A 22,430-nucleotide genomic window follows, 5' to 3' on the forward strand; every position below is an offset into this window, starting at 1 on the left:
CTATGTCATGTCTAGGGAAGCAAGAAAACAGGGGCAAGCAAGAGGCAAGCAAAATAGAAAGGAACACATGAGCAATTTGCAGCTCTATTATCCAGCTGGCTGCTAGAGAACACCTCTAAGACACAGCTAAGCAGAGAGCCATACCCCATTCCCAGCTGGGGAATGAACAAATTGTAATTTAGAGCTCCTTTCCTTTTCCATCTCCCCAGGGAAGAGCAGCAGCCCTTTTCCAACTCTTACCCCACCGTTGCAGCAGCCCTGCGGGTGCTCAGGATTTTCATCCATTCACCAGCAGGTGTGACTCAAGACCCTGTTATTTAAAAGTGGGAATTGTCCTTAGTAGTATTGCAGCAACTTCAGTACTGTGGATACAATTCACCAACTCTCCACTCTTTTCATTACTTCCTTAATTCCCTGTACTCTTTCCACCCAATTAGCTTAGTACAGCTATTATGAAGCCTTGGTCCACTTGCAGAGCCCAGGGCTTTTGTGCAGTACCAGCACCATCTACTCTGAGTGAATATGCACCTTCTGTCTCTGTGCCCTTCCTCCTCAGCATTTTTCTCACCTCCCATGGCATTTCTGGCACTAGAAGTCTATTGCTTTCAGCTGATACTGTGAGTTGCTCTCATACTTGCCTTTATTCTATTTAGGTTCCAGCAACCTAACCGTGAGAAACAGGACACAGTATTGGGCTGGAACACACTGAGAAACCTCAGGTCAAATTTTCTAGTATGAGCTCTGTAATGGACTCCCAAAGAAAAATGCCTGTCTAGATAGGATGCAAGTACAGCCCCAAGGGATGAAGCTATGAAAGCATCATATTTCTTTTACATAGACAGTGTCAACATTCTGATGCTCTGATAAACTGAACTGGAAAAGAAGCCTCCATCTATCCCTCAGTAGCATGGCCCAGCTCACTATTACATTCCTTAAATCCATAGGAAAAAAAAAAAAAAAAAAAAGGCAAAAAAAAAAAAAAAAGCAGGGGATGTCCCAAAATATTCACGTGCTACTTCACATGGAAAACCAAGTAAGTAAAGTGATTAAACACATCACCTTTAGGTATACTGGAGCTGTCCTTATTCCACCCCAGGCAGCAGTTTTCCTAATGATTCCCATTAAAAAGTTATTCTCCCAAAGAGAGCATGCTTGAGGCAGCAGAAGACCTGTGCTGTCCCATTCCACCCCATCATTTCAAACTGCATGTGCACAGCCGACCTTATGCAACAGCAAATTTTCACCTGCCAGGATATAGCAAACACATTTCAAATGAGGCAAATGTCAAGTGTCTTTATCTATAGGCTGAATGTGGTGGCTGACATAAACTTTCATAGACATACAGAATGTTTGAGGGAAGGGATCAAGAATCACTTTTGACACAGATTCATGCTTTGGTCATTATTTCAGTGCATGTGCTCTATAATTAAGGATTAAATTTGTAAAATTTTACAATGCAGCCTATGACAGCAGAAGAGATTGTACTGCTAAATTCATTAAAGTTCCCTTTTTATTTTCCCTCCCTCCTGTTCCAACTTCCTCTACATCTCATACTATTTTCTTCCAATCTTCTTTTTTTCCTGCCTTCTCTCCTTCTTCATCCCCCACCTTCTCTCATGTCTTTCTGCTCCTCCTTCAGCCCCGTCTCCCACATCTGAAAGAGCAATGTTGCTATAACTAGCCACACTTATGTTAGCTACCTGACAACAGCTAGCAAAGGAAACAATGAAGCAGGAAGAGTGGCTATTTCAAATCTCTCTGTCAGCAGATGTTTTAGCCAGAAGACACAGCAAAAAATAGGATTGCCTTAGGAAGGTGAGCAAGTACCATCTGGGAGGAAGGGAAGTTGTGAGATTTAAAGCCATACTGTAAGATCACACTGTCTGAAGTTCAAAGACCACAGTGGATTTACTTCCCATACATTTAAAATAGCAAGTGACAGATTTGCAGCATTTTATCATTCATACTTAGGGTCTAATATGATTATATGTGGCACATGAATCTGGTTGCAGCAGGTGTTAAGATATGTATGACAGGCATTTCTTCACAGGTTACTGTACTGAGCTATAATTTTTATTTCAGAAATAAGCATGCATGCAATTATTATTATGAAACTATATATGTGTAACTTCTACAGCATAGTATTGCAGTGAAAGTCAGATACATTAAAAAATCACCTTCCTAAGTATCCTTGAAACATCTAAGTTATCAGTGTTACTATATTATCCCAGTGAAAAGTCAAACTTCAACAGAAAAGTGAACTATCTTTTCATACATCTTGTGCATCAGAACTGCTCCTTTAGTGAACATATGTAGACAGAAATTAGTTAAAAGTTAAAAAAAAAACCAAAAAGTGATAGCTTGAGGACACTCAGACAAAAGGCATTTGTGGTTAGAATCTGGCCTATCAAATTATCACAGACATCCTACTCCTTCCTTTGTTTGGAGAGCAACCCAGATGAAGATTCAACCCATCACCGGGTCCTATCAGCCACTATTCACCACACCCAATTGCACCTAAATATCTTACCAGCTAGCAACTGACCATGATGCATGAAGTGCAAAGCATTCAGGCTTGCTATCAAATCCCATATATTTAGTGTTCAAGAGAAATATAAAAAAGCATTTCTGATTTGGCACATATGATCAGGAAATTCCCAAGCAGCAAGTACAAAATTCCAAAGTGTTGTTTCTAATGGCAATAGAATAGACCTGCACTTTGGGTGTTGTGCATTCATGTGCCACTCCTGAGCCACTGTCACAGTCTGTAGGAGAGAGACTATTTGTGAGCTCTGAAATTCAGAAGTTCATTCCAAACCAGACTCATTTAACTTGCTATATAACAAGGGCTGAATCCAAAGATTACATACCTATGCACCTTCAAGGCCAAGTAAATCAGTTTTATCTCTGACCAGAAAGTAGCTTTGTGTTGTAAAAAAGAAACAATTAACATTCAAATGTACAATGCTGCTTATTGTTTTCTCATCTTTTGCCTCTCCTTCTCCATAGGAATATGTTGTTTTCATCCTTTCTTCTGAATATCACATTCCAGTTCCTATCTCCCAAATAACCAGTTTCTGTGACACTACTCTCCCTCCTTGTAAAAACTACTTTCTCAGTTTTCTAGGTTGCCTCAGAAAGGTTTGAGTTTCATTTCCTTTTATTCCTCTGCAGGGTCACACTACACATACATATATATAAACAGCAAGATAATGCTACTTAACATATAGTTGTCTAAGCACTCACCTGTTGCCTAAGCAACAAATAAATTAACCTGAAAAAAAAAAAAAAAAAAAAATCCAAACCCCTAATTTCTTCTTCATCATGCTGAAATAAAGGGAACATGTATTTCAAATTACCTAACACACTATGAAGAAAAGCAAATTCTAAATGAAAGCACAGACTGGGAAAAAAGAAAAGGCGATGGCACATTTTCTGTACAAAATGAGAGCCTTACCATCCTGCTGGCCCTGGAGGTTCTGAGGACTTTGCATTCTCTCCTCCAGATTTGAGCTGAGGTCAGAGTTTACAGCTGACATTCTAGTTGAGTCGCTCATATCAAACTCATCACTTTCTATAGAACTCTCATCCTGCAAGTAGAAAGAGGCATGTCAGCAAACATGGTGCAAGGTTCACATTATACGTGCAGTTCATTCTCTTCCCATTTGTTTCACTCACACCTAGTGAGGAGTGTAATCATGCTAAACATTTTTGTATATAAGAAAACAAGCAAAGGATATTAAGAGGAGGGAGGAAAATACAGCATTTATATGATAAATTGACGAATGTAATTTGTTCAGCTATGAGGATATTACATAGTAGCTCCATAGTATATTCCAGAAAATAGTTGGCAACTAGAGACCCCATACCAAGCCCTTGTTACTCAAATTTGACTGAGGAGACCTCCTATATTCCCTGCCTTTCCCACATGGAAGTCAGTAACCCTGTGAATGACCCCGTCCTGGTTTGGGTTGGGATAGTTACTTTTCTTCCTGATAGCTGGTACAGTGCTGTGCTTGGATTTAGTGTGGGAATAATGTTGAAAACACACTGATGTTTTGGTTGTTGCTAAGTAGTGCTTACTCTAAATCAAGGACTTTTCAGGTCTCATGCTCTGCCAGCGAGCAGGTGTACAAGAAGCCAGGAGGGAGCATGGCCAGGACAGCTGACGTGAACTGGCCAAAGGGATATTCCATACCACAGGGCATTATTCCCAGTATATAAACTGAGAGGAGTTGACCAGAGGGTTGGGCATCATTCAGTGGGTGGTGAGGAATTTTATTTGGCATCATATGTCTTTCCTGGTTTTTATTCCTCCTTCTCTCTCTCTCATTTCATTACAATTAGTAGTAGCAGTAGTGGCAGTAGTAATATGTTGGGGTGTGTTTTAAGTTCCCCCCCACTTATGGTTGCTCCCTCTCCCCCTCTTTATGTTAAATGGTCCGGCCTCCCTTCTTCTCCTCCCGCTCTGTCTGCAGTCACCCCTCCCTGTACCCCATTGGTTCATTCCTGCCGGGTCCCTCCCCTGGCCCCCCCAGGCCTGTCAATCACTCTGAGGCCCCTCCCCTTCACCCAGAGAGTTCTACCAGGGCCTCAGGTGATAGGCTGCTCCCTGGGGTCCCTCCCTCCCTCTCACCCCATTGGACGTTTCCCCTGCCTGTCACCTCGGTTGCCACGCCCAGTTTTTATCCCATTGCTTGACTGTTGTTCCCTCCCCTTGTTACCTCCCAGTGCTCAGGACCTTTTGGGGCTTATCTCCCTTTGAGCTAGTGTTGTCTCCTAAGGCTTCTAATAAACTCGGAGCATGGATACCCCAGAAAGGACCACTCCTCGCTTTTGCCATTGTCGTCACGCGCCTCCTCCTGTCTGGCGGCTTCGGGCCCACAGGCCATAGCTCCTGCCCGCAGCGGCACACGGGAGTGGCCTTGCTGCCCGCAGTGACAAGGACGCTGGCCTAGCCGACGCTTGGGGAGGCACTGTGACAGTCATAGTTGTTTTACTTTGTTTAAATTATTAAACTCTTCTCACCTCAACCCCTGGGTTTTTACTTTTTTTCTGATTTTCTCTCCCATCCTACCAGAGTGAGTAGAGGACTGAGCAAGCCACTACATGGTTCTTAGTTGCTGGCTGGGGTTAAATCACAAAGACTCACAGGAACGTATTTCCACATGACAACCTGACCTGGTAAGAATCCATGGTCAAATTCTCTTGACATGATGTCACACTTACACTCTGTTTAAAGAAGCATCCATGAAAATGAGAAAGTCTATAATTCTGAGCATGGTCATGACAGTCAGTCATGTCAGGCAAATAAAAGTAATATAATCACAGGAAGATCACTGCAAATTTATTCTACATTGTACATCTTTAATATGTTTATCCATCAAGTCCAGTTACAGAGCATTTAACAGGGATGATAAAAAGGGCAAAAAGTAAAAGTCCTGGTCATTATCCCCATTTATAGAAGAAAACAGTTTTAGAAATAGTTCAGGAAATATTCAAATACATATTTGACTTAATTTGCTTCAGTCCAACTGAAGTTCACACATCCACTTATGGATTAGAAATTAAGTATCCACAAGGCTTTCTCTGGAAATGGCTGAGGCAATGTACAAACCTAAGGCAATATATTTTCAGTAAGAGCTTGTCTGAGATGGTTACCACTGTTAAGAAGAAAAGTACTTGACAGAACTGAGAGGAAAATATGGCAAATAGATTTGTAAAATAAAAAGCCCTGAAAATGTTTGAAATATTTTTCCAATTCATTTTTATTACATTTTTTAATCAAAACAGGACAAGACAGGATTCTGACTATTTTTCTGAGTTGTTCACCAGAACTGACCTAGAAAAATAGCAATGTCTAGAATATGATTTACTGTGTACTTGTTGTGAAGTGGATATTACAGGTATTAATATAGCTGCTTGCTTTTTTCTGAGTGTTAGACTTTTAAATCAGGTCCTCCCCTGGGTCTCAGCAATGTTTCCAGTTTGTATGGACATTTCTCTTGTTTTCAGAAAGCAATTTCCCTGCAGTAATGACTCATGTTAAATTAGGATGAAGTACTGCAAATGCCAGTCAGGAGCAGGAGTGGGACAACACACAGGGCAAAGCTGTTCTGCACTGCCACAGCAGGACAATGATAAATAAAGAAATAAACATACCTTGTTCTCAGGGATTTATAAAAAAACAATGGAAGAGTGAAGAGCTGCTCTAACAGGCACCTGTCTGTCTTGCCTACATAAGGTAGGAGCAGCCCAGTCACAGCAGCAGGAAACACCCAAACTCTGCACTCACAGATGAGCCCTGGCATCCACCAGCCTCCTGCCCCAGACAGACAGGGCCAGGGCACACACCAGATGGGTCTGAGGTTTAGGGAAAATGCACTCTGCTTGCTCAAAGAGCAAGATAAGAAAACAAACTCCCCCAGACCTTCTGGATTGCTGTGTCTCTGTTAAACGCAGGGGTAATTCTCAGCAAATCCTGCAGGAACCAGCAAGCAGCAGCTCACATATTTCAGTTCTGAGGTTAGGCAGTTTGATGGGTCACAGAAAGGGGGCTCTGGCTGTCACTTGCACAGTTATAAAACAACACACTAAGGCAGCCTCTGTTTGCCTACAGCACTGCAGAATGCTTCCACTTAACCTCTATCCGAATCTGCATGGACACATGGACATGGGAACAAAAACTGAGAATCATTGGCATCTTTATAGGAGCTGCAGCACAGCTCTAAATTTCCACACAATGCTGAGTTCTCCTTTGAGATAGGCCTTTTTTCCTCTCATTAGTGGTCTCAGCTTGAAAATGTGGAATTGAAGATGAGAGAATTAGGAGATTTTCAGTCATTGTGCTAGGTAGCAATGGGATCCAAGTTTACTCCTGTCTCAATTCCACACCAGAATACATATATGATTGATTAAATCTTTCCTACAAACCCAAGCCTGTTTTTTAAGTTCATGAAATAGTTTGAACCAGATGTCTTGCTCCTTTGTACTACAACATTTGCCCTGTCATTTTGTTCTCAGGTCCAAAAAAATGTACAGCCTGTGGGGAAAAGAACGTTGGCAAAACCATGATTTGAGAAGAGACATAAGGATTATTTTGAGAAGTTTCTTAGTGCCCACTCTGTCCTGAAAAGTTATTATTACTAAAACATACAAAAAATTACTTTCATAAATCCAAAACTTTCCTTGTGCCCACTCTACCCTAAAAAAATTATTATTACTAAAACATATAAGAAATTACTTTCATAAATCCACTGCTGCAGGCATTTCATATACAGTAACAACAGAGCTACAAAACCAAGCTGGGCAGGGAAATACCAAGGAAAGTCCTGCTGCCTCCATATCATTGCCACCGGCTTGTCTAGATGAAAAACTGGATTAACAAAAATGTCAGTCATCAGACCAGAAAGACTACACCAAAATATTCAGGCTACTGAAGATCTGTGGCATGGGATCCAGCATGAGTGCCTGACACTCTTGTGGAAGTAGTAATTCTCAAAGGGAAAAGTGTAGAAACCAAGGAGTCCTTTAATGCTAAGGCTACTGCAGAATAAAGCCTCTTCTCTCCTGCTAGTTCAAACTTGACTTCCAGATCCCTCAAAAAATCAGGAGGCTCAATGGAAGGAAAAAATGACCAGGTTGTATTTATGCATTACAAACATTGAGTTGGGGATCTCTCCCTACACCATCTGCAATTAAAAAAAAAAAAAAAAAAAAAAAAAGAAAAAAGCCAAACTGAAACAGGGATCCTGATATTTCTAGAAGAGTTGTGAAATCCCCATTCCAGGAAGTACTGAATAATTCATGAAATCTCCAGCAATAGCCCATATCTACTTATTGGGAAAACAAATGAGGCTGACTCTGCACAAGTCAGAAGTCAGTCAGGGTCTTGACATAATCCAACTGCTAGGGTTGTTTTTGAAGGCTTTCTTTATTAAAAAATAGCTTGTAGTTGGACAGGAAGACATAGAATGCAGAACTGGTTTTTTGCTGGCAGATAGCTGAGCTTCCATTTGTCAGCTTAAATGGTAAATGAACAAACTTCTGGCAAAATGAGGTTACTATAAATAATTTGGTATGGGCCTGTGAATTGATGGAGCACTTCTTAAGATCTGGGAAAACTCTGAATAAATCAGAGAAAGCAAAAAATCTTTGAGAAGAAATAAATACAATCCAACCCAAATTTTTATGAAGAAGCTTGATTCTCAGTCTACTTCTTCTCCTTCTTTTTTCTGCCTTTTTATTCAAAATTTCAAAAGCAACTCCTACTCTTATAATTAAGCTTTTTGCCCTAAAGTTTTCAACTGATGTTGCCAAGAATTTCATCACTGTCAGTACCATGTACTGTATTGTGTTTGCTAGCCTTGAGAACACCATGGCAGTTACTCCAGCTCTTGATAGAATGGTTTCTAAAAGCAGACAATGGAAGTCACTGCTGGGCACAGAACTAAGTCTCAAGAGAACATGATGCTCACATCACCCTTTCCACTGGCCAGTGAAAGAGCACCTTCAGGCAATTCAAAGTACATTTACTTCCCCCAATCACAGAAGGGCCATAAGTCATGGTATTTTCTCTCAGTCTGATTGCTTGAAAACAACCTTGCCTTGGCTTCAGACTGACTGTTTTAGCAACAAAATTATAAAGATGGGATCGACAATCATCTTCACTTCAGTTTCCTAGCTACCTGAAAGACAAAGTACAAAGCAACACAGAAGAACAGAAAACCAAACTTAAAAGATTTCAGGTTTTACCTCATCTTGCTGTGAATTTAGTAACTGCAGCTTCATGTGTTTCATATAAGCCATAGTAATGGGCATATTGTAATCAATCATACTGGTCACCAAAGTTGGAGGTTTTCCATTATCTGCAAAAAAAAATAGTTATTATGCAATATATGTTAATTGTGGAGGCTATTCTTCAGTCAAAGTCAGACTGTTATATTATTTTGCTCTAACTTTTGCATTTGCAATCGCTTGCAGGCTGTACAAATGGAAGTCTCCCAAAGAAAAAGTAAAACCAAGATCAAACCCTGAAAATTGATGCGCTCTTCTACCCTAAATGACTAAAGCCCATATACCATATCTATTCCTTATGCTTAAGCTCCCACACAAACATTTCCATAGCAAAATAAATTATTTCCTCCAGATAAAATCATCTTTCTATTGACGGTGCAGATGGCATTACACTCCATCCTTAAGTGAAAGCAGAAGATTCACTACCTTCCAGCTTAAGCAAATGAGATGATCTGACTTACTGAACTGTTACAGTCTACCAAATTTATATGAACCCTCACTTAAGCTAGGAAAGTATAAATGGGTATTAGAAACAAAATTACTTTACATCCCACTATTTGACACTAAAACTACCTTTATGATCCGCTCCATCTGGGTTTAAATGCATTCTTTTCTGGCACTCTGAGCAGCTCATTAGAAATCGTGTCACCGCTTCTCTCGGTAGGAAGGCATAGGTCTCTGAAATCTGAAATTAATAACAAAATATAGGTGTTATTATGTAAGCTGATTGAGCATGATTTAACAGACCTGATCATCATATTTCCAAATAAGGCACATTATCTTCTAATGCCAGGAAGCACAATGAAAGCATGTTCTGCATACTATGTAGGATTCCAAGAAACATCTCTCCAATATGCCTACTTAGCATCTAATGGCTACAAACAGTTGGTACTGAACAAAATTCCACTTGTATCAAAGGGTGGGTTGTTTTCTGTTTAAAGTTCATTTCAAATTCCTTTCAACAAAAAGATTCATACATAACAGCCATCCCACTGTGGAATGGTATCAAAAAAACTTTAAGAGAGACCTTTTTTTAATAGCCAATGCCAAAAAAAAGAAAGCACTTGTCTTATCTGTTCTATTTATTTTTGTTGTAACAATTAATAGACAGATATAGGACTTGATGTATTAGCAGCAAAGAAGGTTGCCTTACTATTTTAACTTTGTACTTGAATGTTTTGTGAAAATATTTTTCTTAAGGCTTGTGGTTTTGTACTTTGGAGTACCTACGTTATTTTTAGTAATAGTTAAAGAATTTGTGAACCAGTTGATTTTAGAGACTCTGCTTTATCTGGCAATATTTTGAAACAACATATTTTAATTGTTTCTTGGTTTCAACAAAATCATTGTTTCTAACCACACACTCACAAGTAGGCACCAGAGGGATTTTTTTTTCTCTCTTGAAAGGGAGAAGAGGAAACAGTAGTTACTGGTTTTAAAGATTGCATTCCCCTCACCCCAAAGGATGCATCTGTCTTTATAGACATTTTGCCTTGCTGAAAAGGACCCAGAGGTTGGTGCCAAGCTGAAAATGAGCTAACAGTATACTCTGATCACAGACAAACTACATCTAATACTAGCTATTTAGAGTGTAGAGCCAAAAGATCAAGAAAAATTATCCCTCTCTAGTCAGTGCTGATAAGAAAGCAGATGGAATAATGTGCCCAGGTTTCCCCTCAAAGTTCACAGTTCCCCTCCACACTTCAAGATGGCTGCTAAGAGGCAGGAGCCAGACCATCATAGGAGCTGGAACCTAAAGTAAACCTTGAAGGAAAGGTTGAGGGAGATAGATTCCTTTCATGTAGGTTATGAGGCCAAGGAAGACCTAATTGTAGCACACTGCTACCTGAAAGGGAGTAAAAAATCTGTAGAGAAAAACTCTTTATAGTGTATAACCAGGGACAACAACAGCACTGTCTTGGGATATTCAAACCAGACATCAGCAGAAACTGCTACATTCCATGCATTGGAGCACCTTAATTAGATGGGTGGAGTTTGATGAAAACATCCAAACTTAGATGTTTTCAAGCCAATAAAAGGCAAATGCGTGGCTTTTCTGTGATTCCTTATCTATGTTGATGTATATACACTGAACAGTGCAAGTGTTGTAATGAATCTCTAGCCTCTTCTTTCCCAGCTGTGGTGGCTACCTTACTATGGAGACAATCCTCAATTGTCTTGACTAAGACCCATCAAGAGAGATTAAGAGAGTGAGTTGTTAATCTGTTTGTACTCCCCAGCTGCAAAACGTACAGCAGGATTTGATTTCCTATCAAGCACTATGCTGAGATGCAAGTCTCAGTAAGAAGTGAAGAAGAATGGAGATGGTGTGTATGAAAGTGTGGCTATAGAAAGGACACGATCACTATTTAACTAGAATTAAATGGGATTACATATTGTCCAAATCACTTACCACCCCTCACAAGGGTGCTAAGCGGAGGAAGAGTGGTCAGTTTTAACTTTCTTACACTTTTCCACTTGGCTTGTCACCTACTTAACCTGTGTTGAATTTTACATTTCCTAAAACTCCATGGACCAAATTTATCAGTGTCAGTATTTTTGAAAATAGGTGAAGTTTAAATTAGTGTTTGTTGACATGATGTGTGTCATGCCAATACATAGAAATTATGCATTATAAAATAGGAATGCAAAATATACCATCATGTCTATAACACTGGGTTTTAGGCTGTTTATTGTTGTTTTCTTATATAATGGAAAACTTATTGGGGAGGGAGAAGAGAATTAGTAAAAAAGCAAATATTGTTCTGTGATGAAAACTGGAAAAGATTTTTTTCTGGGCCTGAAACACTTTTTCTGAAAACTAAGGCAATAAATGAAGCCACTTTTGAATGGGAAGTCCTACTAAAAATATATTTTTAGATTTTTTTTTTCCTGTTTTTTATACCCACAGAACAGATGCTTATTTACCTTTCTAAACATGAAAACACTGGTTATACTCATGCTTTATGGAAACTAAAAAAAATAACCTAACATCAGCTAGAATTCAGCATTGAAAAAATTGGCAAGTGCACATACACAGCAACCTCTCTCTTACAACATTTAACATGTTTAGCACTGTATTGAAATTAATGGAGCTTACGAATGGATTCATTAGTCCCCTGCATTTGATAGGAATTCTCCATTTATTCTAATCAAGCATCTCTGTCAAAATTCCTGTTCTGCTCAAACAAGATGAAATTCCTTCATGGAAAGAAAGTGAGCTAAGGCCCAGATTTGATAGGTATGCTCCACTGACTATAAGGGAACCGGGTTTTATAACTAAATTTGCCCATAGAGCAGATGCTCATGTCTCCAACCTCCCACTGCAACACAGTTTTAAGGATGCCCTTCCCTAAATAACTCCAGATTCCACCAACTTCCTCTCATTTATTTTATAATTTGAATCAATCACTGACATTCCTAGACTTCAGTCTGTATAAGTTGGTATAACACAACAGTAATCACATTAAAAGAGATACATAAGGAGCATAACCCACAACATTCCTTATTCTTGTTGCCTGAATATATAGAAAAGAAAGGTGTCTCCAACTTTCACTGCCGGGAAGCTGATGAATTGTCTCCCCACAGATGCACAATTTCACACCCCCAGCAGTGCAGACCCTTGTTGGCCTTCCATCTCCACATTAGAAGATGCAGATAGCCACTTGCTTGCTCTGGCCAAGCTCTGAACCAGATGTAGCCAACAAATGCTCAACCTAATTAGCAAAAGGTTGAACATAAAATCCTATATTTCAGCTCTTAGTAGAGTTTACCAGGTTGTGCACAAGACTGGACTGATGTAATTCATGGAGCTGGCTTGCATGTGAGTGTTTCAGAGAACAATGTGGAGGCCTATAACACCTTCTAAGTAATTATACAGAAATATCTGAGTGGTCTGATTACATCAGGAAAAATTGTTTCTGTCCTTTACTCTAGGCAAAAGAAGGATGTAATGAGTCAGTCCTTGCTGATGCTGTATCCTCTCACTGCCTTCAGTGGCCCAGCTCCTAGCTCTCTACTCAAGGCTATTAGCTGAAATATATAGCCAGACCATCTTTTTCAGTGATGTGTTATAAAAAAAAAATACGGTTTTATTGTAAATCCATGAAAAAAATGAAAATACGCACATGCTTCTACATTTTAAGAAAAAATAAAGCCAGAACAAAGAACTGGGGGATATTGCCTCATTTACATTCATACTCTGACAAATCAGACTGGCATATTTTTGGCATGACTTACAAGAAACTTCTAATGCACATGTCCATTCCCATCAAAGACCAATGAGTGCTGATTTACTATATTAATAAAATTACTTGGATTGATTTTAAGAAAATATTTTAAGTATACTTTTCTCAAATATATAAGCTCTAGGAATATCCTCATGGGATTCTGTACTCTTACTTGTGTTTTTATTGCACATAAGCATATCTTCTGCTGCTTGTAGAGATGTGTTATAACTGGATGTATTCTGTATCTTGGAGAAATCAGAAAAACAGCAGATTCTAGCAGGTTTGTGTTTAGGTATTGTGTAGTAGCTATTATAGCTATATGCTTTTTTACATTGTAAAGATATATGAATAAGAAACAGAACTTCCAGAGCATTAAGCAATAACTGCTAAAATTACACAGGGTTTGTTTTAGCCTCATAAATTATAAGATAAGAAGCAAGCATTTCCTAACAATACTATCCATACACACCTACATATATTTGGTTTTAATTCTGAATTGAGAGGAAAATGAGTTGACATCAGTGGCTTCAGAGTCAAAGCTTTTATGATCTTACATCACCATTAACAAAAGGTTTTGGTACATTTTGACATATACAACTGCATCCAAAGCATCATGCAGCAGTGAAGGCCTGTCTAGGCTGGTTTACTGGATCCCATGAAGAGCACAATTAGCACAAGCAAGTAATCCACTACCTGAGCATGTAATCTGATTTATTTTGGAGCTAAGCAATGAATGTCCTAATTGTCTGTGTGAGAAGCCCATTTCATCCTTACCGCATCACTACAGGCAGAGAAAACAAGCAAAGTTTCCTTTATGCTCTCCCATACTCAGAGGATTTAAGTGCAGGATGTTGTGATGATGTAGCCTTCTGAGCTAAATTTTTGCTTGGAAAATTAACAAGTCCCAAACTGAAAGGCAGATTTTAGGACACATATGGCAGAGTAGGAAAGAAAAGTGTGAGGAGAGGGAGTGAAATTTTGCAAGTGAACCTATTAACCTCTAAAGAATTAACATGGAGGATGTATGTGTAGTCTGGAAGATACAATGTGTCAGAATAGAGATTTTTTTGCATGTGTATTTGTATTTTTTTTTAATTAAGGAGGGTAAAGGGGAGAAAGATGATCAAAGAAGACTCCAGGAGGAGGGAAAGAGAGAGAAAGATAGAGTGAAGATGATAATCTGTCCTGGGCCTGCTGCCATCAAACCAGGTGGCAGAAATTGGTTTCTTGATGACAGGAGGGCAAGCCAGCCAAGGGAAGCCCTCTTCTTTCCTCAGCAAGGGGTCAGAATAGAAGGCTGACATAGGAAATCAGATCTATCACTGCTGGGAGTTTTACGAAGAGCTCGCTATCCTGCTACCCTGTGGGAAATGCTGTTCCCTCATGTGCTAAACTTGCACTTCACAGCTCCCTTCCCTTCTCTCCCCATAGAGCAAAAAACTGCTTTCTGTGAGGGATGCGATGGGAAACACCTGCTAGTGGGACAATTGCCAGGACACTGAATGCTCACCCTTTGCAAAAAAGCAGGAACAAGCACATAGGGTAAAAGTGCACAGGGCTTGGCTGTTTTGCCATGTACACAAGAATGGTGTGGATGCAAGAATTTAAGCATGCTAGGGCCCTGCACAAAGCTCAAGTTCTTCCACTTCTCCAAGGACAAGGTCTGTCCTGTACAAAAACCAGCCAAGCCCTAAACCTACTTTAGCCCTGTTTGATCAGGAAGGAGATGATGTTATCTCACACTGCAATCTGTCAAAAAATTATTCCCTGCGGAAAACACACTCAGTGTGATGCTCACAGGGGACTCACAAGCACATTCTTGTTTTGGGAGGGAAAAAGACCCTTGTTTCTCAGTCTCAGAAAGTCTTTTCTTAGGATGACAGGAGATATGAGAAGCTACTCAAAATCTTGATCCAAAATCAATACACATTTATCACTGAAACAGCTGGATGAGGCCCAAGACCCCAGATATTACCCTACATCTTAAAGGCTCCTGTTAAGGCCTCAGGTGTTATACATTTACGTACTACCTATCTGATGAGAGTCTTGTCTCAAGCTACTTTCCCATGACACATTAGTATCTCCCCCGTGTTTTACAAGCCTGCTTCTTCCAGCTCATCAGCCCAATGGCTCTTTTTTCATTTATGGGTAGGGAGTCTTATTAACCAACCCATTTCACTTGCTCAGACATGACAACCCTCACTCACAATTCAAGTTCACTGCTGTAACTTCAAGATTTTGCACAGAGACTCACAGACTCAGCAGACAGATATTAGGTTATCCTTCATAGTTAAAAAATTCAAGTAGAATAATATCTACATAGAATTAAAGGTGCTTAAGGTAGCTATGAGACTTATACACAGCTCTCAATTAGATGATTGACTTAGTTGTGGGAAAATGTGTCCAGATATAACATAGAAAAGTGAGGCACCTTCTCAATTGTTTAAATTAATGAAAATCTAATACCTCTTTTAAGGATATCAAAACAAAGTAAGGAAAATCAAATCTGTTCTGAAATATGGGACTTAATCACTTTGTCTGGCCTGACAGTACCAATAGCTGGGCATGAGAAGTAACACAGATGTTTTAGGTTGCCAGACTCATCACAAACCATTTACACTTCTTGAAAAGTGTAATAAGGCTATTTTTTCCTGGTTTGCACTGAATCATAGAGTTGTCCTGCCAGCTTGAGCCTGTTGCATTATGCTGCTACTGTAACCACAACTTTTTCCAGTAAATCCCACCTCTGATATACTCCTCAGCACTTGTAATTGAGTTGTAGACACAGATGAATAGTTTAAATCAAGAAATGTAGTTCTACAAAGGCACAGAAAGCCTGCTATGCACTTGTTGCATGTCTTTCCCAAATATGCCAGATGGATTCTTTTCCTGAACGCTTCTCTCCCATACGTCCCCATCCTCAGTTTGATGCCACAGTTCTCCTTTCAGAGTGGGATGTCTATACAGAAATAACTCCCTGAGAACACAGAGTGAAAAGCACCACCCCAAAGCAAAGCAGTTCCTCTTAGACACTGAGCTGTGGCAGCACCTGCTAGCAGAGATACCCCTGTGAGATCCTGGTAGGTTCTCCTGACAACATTGCTTGCATCAGCATTTCACTCCACGTCCTGTGAGGCCCAGCAGAGGACCCAGGGGAATGCAGGACAAGCATGGACCTCTTTGGGCACCACTGCTTTCCCTTGCCCTGAGGAACATACTCTTTTCACCTATGCCCCTGCTGAGCAACCGACTTGGCCAGACCTTGTGTCACATATCCTGCCTTTGTGAGGGAATTATCTCCCAGATCAAGACCCTCAATGTTTTCCCTGTTTGCAAACTTCCCTGGGAACTGGAAAAGCAGCTAAGATTAAAAGCACCATATTAATTATTCCTTCAGCCTGGCATACTTTGGATATGATTTAAAGTTCTTGGCTTCATTTTATTTATATAACCCATGGCTGGATTATTTGCTGGTATAGATCTACCTAAAGTTATGCTGGCAAGGAACACAGCACATCAATCTTACCTTGTATACAAGTCAGGCACCCAAAATGAACACAAAACCTGCCAGTTAAATAGGACACGCCTCTTGTTTTGCATATTTTCGAGGTTACTCTCCCACATCATGCACACAAAGTTAATACAATTCCCTTCTGGTCTTTTTTGTGTGAAGAGGAGAAGAGAATGGGACCTTATTCTAAATTGAATATTGAAGGACAGATGCTTTCCTAATTTATCTAGAGGATTTGTGTCAAAAATCCTACAGTTTGAGCTTGGTACATTGCTGCCCAAATTAAAATGGAAAGGCTCTTTCCAGTACTCTGCTCTTTAAGAGGTCTCAAGCACCACATCCTATTTATCTTCCTGCACAGTGCCGGTGTAGGAAGTTCCACACAAATCAATCAGTTGTAAAAATATCATGCATTTCCATGCAGTTAATATAAACAAGGCAGTGCAGATTCCCTGAGTTTCTCAAGTGTTCTGAACACATTTTTAGAGAGACATTCTGATGTATTTTAGCTCACCAGCACTTAAGGTGACTCTATCAAAAATTTAAAATACTCTAGCTATACCAAATTTGTTACTCCATGTAAATGCAGACAGTAGTTAATTAAGTCACCTTTGACAATTGCATTACCCTTCCAATCATTCTTGAGCGTATTCAAAACTTTGAGTGGAGCAGGTTCACTATTGAAAATGAGACACACACAGATAAGCAAATTAATTACTTAAAAATCAATATGTAGCAATTCTCAAGGGCTGTGCCATTAATTTTTCAGAAATACTTAGGTACTGAAAATCCATGACAGTATTTATGAACTTCAGAAGTTCATGAATTTTGTACCAAACTTATGGTGTTTTCTTCCCATAATCTTTCTGTTAAAAGTTTTTGGTTATCCAGTGAGAGAACAGAAGCAATGTGACTAGATCATGCCAGGGGTGAATTACAAATAGCAATTGTAGCATACAGTTTGTGAACCACATCTCCTGTAAAAGTTCTTTACTTAAACCATTTGGTGAATACTTATGCATGATAAATACATGCAGAGATCTCAGGGATGATTCACTTCTGACATGTGAATAAAGAAACAAGACTAAATTAATCTTGTTCCAGATTCACTTAATGAAATTAAACCCCGCCAAAGTACTTCAGTTTGATTTATAAAGCTTTTAAAGTAAAATGTTTTGGGAGACAGTTACCTGAGCTATTACCTTTTTACTCCTTACTGTGCCACAGAGGAGGTAGATACTGTGTGGCTTCCTGGAACAGACTGACACTACAGCTCTTAATTTTACTAAATGCATTTTCATGGACAGGTCCAGTAAAGGAGCATGCATTTCCTCAGATGGTCTGGTAGAGTTTGAAACCTGTTTACTTAACCTAATTCTTATATCAGAATAGAGAGCAAGAATTGAAATTTGTTTCTTCTGGAGTCTTTTTTCCATTTTTTTAATCTGTGGAAGTCTTTCAAAATTATATATGTGAAAATCTTGTCACTGGGAAAAACAACTCAACACCCATGATAAATTAATATACAATTAAATGAATGAACAAATATTGCAGACTGACAAAAACTTACATTTGGTCATCCTTAACAATGCAACAGGCTCATGTCTCAATTGCAATAAAAGTTGACAATAGATGAAACTACTGTGTAGGCTACTGAATCTGCACAAATAGTTTTTCTCACCAAAGATACACTAGTCTTTCATGCTATTCACAATCTGACCTGCAATCATGGGATTCTTACAGTAGTAAATATTATACTTGACACACATTTGTGGGATGATGACTTGAATATTGTATTTAAAGTTGGCAGCATTCCTTATAGCTGTATATTATTCTAAGACATTTGTGACCTATACCTTTGAACAGTGTACTGAGGTAAAACAAAATAGAAAGAGAAAGGTCAATGGAAAATATCACTTTTCTAATGCTTTCTGAAAAAGAAGATGAAGTATCAAAATGGCTGAGGTGCCAGATGAAAATTAATTTAGAGAGTTTGCATTAGGTCACCCTGAAATAACACTCCAAGCCTTACAAAAGCACACCCAGATGAAAGATGTCTTCATATGTCTATCTTAAGGTCAATACCTCTGGGAACAAATTATAAGAAATTTTGCCAAGAGCTTATCCCTCGACAAACCATCTGAAATAGCCTATAAATAAAATATATGTGAAGGGATTCACAGATATAGAGAAAAGATTGCTCTATGGGTGAAAGAAACAGTAATGGAAAAACAGCTGTTTCTTACAGCTAAAATTGAATCAAACCTGGAGCTTCCCCATATTCTGGTGACCTCTGATGAAAACAGCTGACATAACTGCGGGCTGTTTTTAAGATTAAGAACTGTATACAGGTTGATAGGTCACCTCAGAGCCCTGTCCACAGCTCCCTACCAGCCTCATCCCCCTGGGACCAGGGGGATGAGGCTGGATGCCTGCAGTCTGGCCAAGGGTGTGTGATGGGCCCTGGCTGGGCACCCCTGCCCTGCCACCATGGGAGAGCCCCTGGTGCTTCAGCTGGAAACAGCTGGAAACAGCTGGGCAGGTGGATCAGGATCAGCCACTGAGTGTGCCTGGCACTATCACAGCCCTGCACATGGAAAGTTGGTCACCCAAATCCAGGCAAGACCATGCATTTTAAGCACCTTGGGGAAGTGTAGTAAATGTTTCATTAGTTCTCCATAGGACAGTAAAGTGTTATATTTGCGTCTTTAATCACAAAAGATATTTATAAATATTTTAAGACTGTACTGATGCAATTAAATTTTTTTTAATTTTATTTTCTCTCTACTCAGCCAGTTTATGCAGGTATGGGAAGTGGCCCCTCAACACTTTCATTATTATACCTAGTAGTTTTCCAGCCCTTTGAATTTAGGACATGTACAAGCTTTCATACCATTGCCATTAGGTATTACTTAGTCTGTGGCAATAACCTCTAAGGCACCTTCATTTATATGCTGAAATACAGCAATCCATTTAGCCAAGTTGTGACAATACCTTCTAAGTCTTCTTTAACACTTCATCCATTTAATAGCAATTAATTAATACAGAGATATTAGAAAAAATTGTGAAACCATTATAGAAATAGCAAATTCCTTCTGTAAAAATGAGAGAATGTCTAGTGAATTCAGTGGATGTGGCCCTTATTACACAGTAAATGTGATTTCTAAACAATATGTTTTCATGCATGAAATCAATTTGAGAGTGAGGGTGTCAATACTAATCTAGTTGGAAAAAAAACCCTCACAAATCTCATGTCACGTGACTAAACCCAAATAACTCATATTTTCAGAGATTCATGTTCACTTTTAGCTGTTTTTTTTACTTACTGCTTTATATGTTCTCTTTTGTCCAGCGTGTTTTCTGATTTGTTCTCCATTGGGCCCAGTTTCCACATGCATGGAATAGATAATGTCAAAGAAATCTTCTACGACGGCCACCCGCCGTAAAGATAGCTTCTCATCTACACCTACTCCATCCTGAAAAGAAAAAAAAAAAAAAAAGAACAGAAAGAGTAAGGGAGACAAGATGAATAGACAAATTATGATAATCATGAGACACATTGTCCTTTTTTAGAAGGGAGTTAAAGAAAGATCCATTAATATCTGAAGATCACCCACCATGCAAATAACAGACACAGTATTATAGGAAATCTATTTGATGAAAAGGATAACACAGACCCTTGCAAGCAGTTCATTTTGCCAAACCAGGGTATTTGACCTCTTGATAGGAAGTGATCTTCCACTCCAGTATTTATAAAAAACAAAACAAAAACTATCTATGCTTCTTTCTCTAAATGCAGAAACGCAATTCAAAGGCAGAAGCCATCCCAAACACATGGCACAAAAATGCTTTATGTGGTTGTTAGTAAGGATGCAACAGCTCTGTTATCCCCTCACTCCCCAGTAAATCTGTGCCTAGCATTTCATAAACATTTTCAATAAAAGGTTTTAATTCAAAGAACTGATTGTAATTATGAATATGAAGGAAGTTGTTACAAACAATTTGCCCTTGCAAAAATTGCAAAGACATACTACATGAAGACATACTACAATATGAGGAAAAGAAAGGGATGTTTTAAATATTTTCTACTTTTGCACACAGATGTCCAGTTGGAAGAAGCAGAAAAGTGAGAATACCTAGCATCTGATTTTCAAAAGTGATAGTGTCATGGTAGGTAAAGACTTCTGAAAAGAAACAGTCTGAAATTAACCAAAGCAGTTCAGCTATGCCTTTTTAACAGAACCATCCACATGAGGTTTTGTTTGTTTTACAGCTGCCTATGGACTCAGTTCTAATCAAGGAGCAGTTTTTCCAGAATAGACATGTATCAAGCTGGCTGCAGTTTGTAATACAACACTGTTATATGAAAAATAAAATAAGAATGGCCAATTCACTTCTACTCCAACACTGTATTCGAATTTAGATCTTTGGAGGCAGCAGTATAACCATTCCCTGTGTATTTTAAGCAGTAACAGTGTTCCAAACTGGATGTATTTTATAACACCATTACTGCTCATTTAAGTCACGCCACAACAAAACTGATTTACATGGGCACTTCTATGACAAAACACATGCAATTATGGCTGCAGTGACCAAATAAAGACAAAGATGAGAAATTAAAAGAAAATAATTCTTTATGACTCCCACTTGCTGTCCCCCAGAACATAACTTCTTGCTAACCCACTCCACGAAGTTTGCTGTATGTGGACAATCATGATTCATTTTTCTCACTGTCCCTATTTTTATTCCAGCCCACCTCAATGTTTCATATATTTCAAAGCAAGAACCCAGATAATCCCAACAGCTCCAAAGAAACCCCCAGGGTGACATAGTGGAGCTCTGACACATTCCTAGTAGCAATGGAGAAAATGTCAATGCCTTTAGAGCGTAATCTTCTAAATGTGCATCATTCCAAGTGACAGTGGGTTAGGAGGTGCTGACACTACCAGCCAGACAGGATACACCCTGTCCTGCTCCAGAATGCCCATTTTCTTCAGAGAGGTCCCTGCCCAAAGCTACATGGTCTCTTCCATTGCGTTCTTTATCCCCAGGAGACAGATGGACCTGGGCAGAACCTTGGCACATGTGTGATGAGAAGACTGCCACAGTTCTGATGGAAATGACTATGTTGAGGATTGAGGGTGGAGGAACATGAGAAATTTGTGGGGCAATCTCCACCACAGGTTAAAGCCTCAGATCCACTGGGAACAGTTGCTCTGAGAAAGCTGTGAAGCTCCCAGCCCATGATCAGTCACTGACCACCAAAAACTTCATGGCATTGTGACAGGATTTGGTTTTAGCATCATGAAGAATTTGCTTGGTACTACCTGCCACTATTGCCTACTCTTTAAAAAAAAATGCTTTGGAGATAGGGCCAACATTGCAGCTTTAATCTTTAGGGGAATTCACATGTGAGCACTGTAGGGGGGCCCATCTTCAATCATTATTTTCTCACCACCCAAACAGCACAGTGGGATTCCTGATGATTTCAAACACTCTTATTATGACGACAGTGTTATCTCACACTGCTCTCCAAATACTCAGAAGTTTATAGTGTTGATTAACTGACAAAGATTTAATCTGTTTATTACTAATTAGTTTTATTTTATGAAATTTCCTATGAGGAAGGTCTCTTTTTTAATTAAAAATAAATGCATTACAACAATATTAATTTAAAACTTGAGATGCCACCTCAGCAGAGCTGACACATGCAAACATTATGAATACATTTAAAAAGAAACTCGAAAATTAAACTCATTTTGCTGCTTTTGGTGGCCATAGTGTGCAGTGCTCTCTCTAAGGTCCTCCTACCTCCCTCCCAGACATGGACACCCAAAGGTTGGCAGGTATGAGCTGGGGTGTTCTTGCAAGGGTATTTCTCCATGTAGCTGACT

The 22,430-nt window shown here is 39.3% G+C and overlaps 1 protein-coding gene across 5 annotated transcripts in view; it reads right to left on the reverse strand.

Annotated features, from left to right (window-relative positions):
- The window catches only part of NOL4 (nucleolar protein 4), a 194,274-nt gene that overhangs the window by 139,136 nt on the left and 32,708 nt on the right, over positions 1–22,430 (reverse strand). For all 5 annotated transcript variants that reach the window (XM_085572069.1, XM_077783765.2, XM_077783766.2 and 2 more), the window contains exons 2-5: positions 19,863–20,012; positions 9,370–9,481; positions 8,755–8,867; positions 3,458–3,590 (exon numbers count right to left, since the gene is read on the reverse strand). In XM_085572069.1, the coding sequence (XP_085428195.1) occupies positions 3,458–3,590; positions 8,755–8,867; positions 9,370–9,481; positions 19,863–20,012 (508 nt within the window). The remainder of the gene's footprint in view (positions 1–3,457; positions 3,591–8,754; positions 8,868–9,369; positions 9,482–19,862; positions 20,013–22,430) is intronic.

Source organism: Lonchura striata, chromosome 2, assembly GCF_050655825.1.
Source record: "Lonchura striata isolate lonStrDom1 chromosome 2, ASM5065582v1, whole genome shotgun sequence".
Lineage (NCBI taxonomy): Eukaryota > Metazoa > Chordata > Aves > Passeriformes > Estrildidae > Lonchura > Lonchura striata.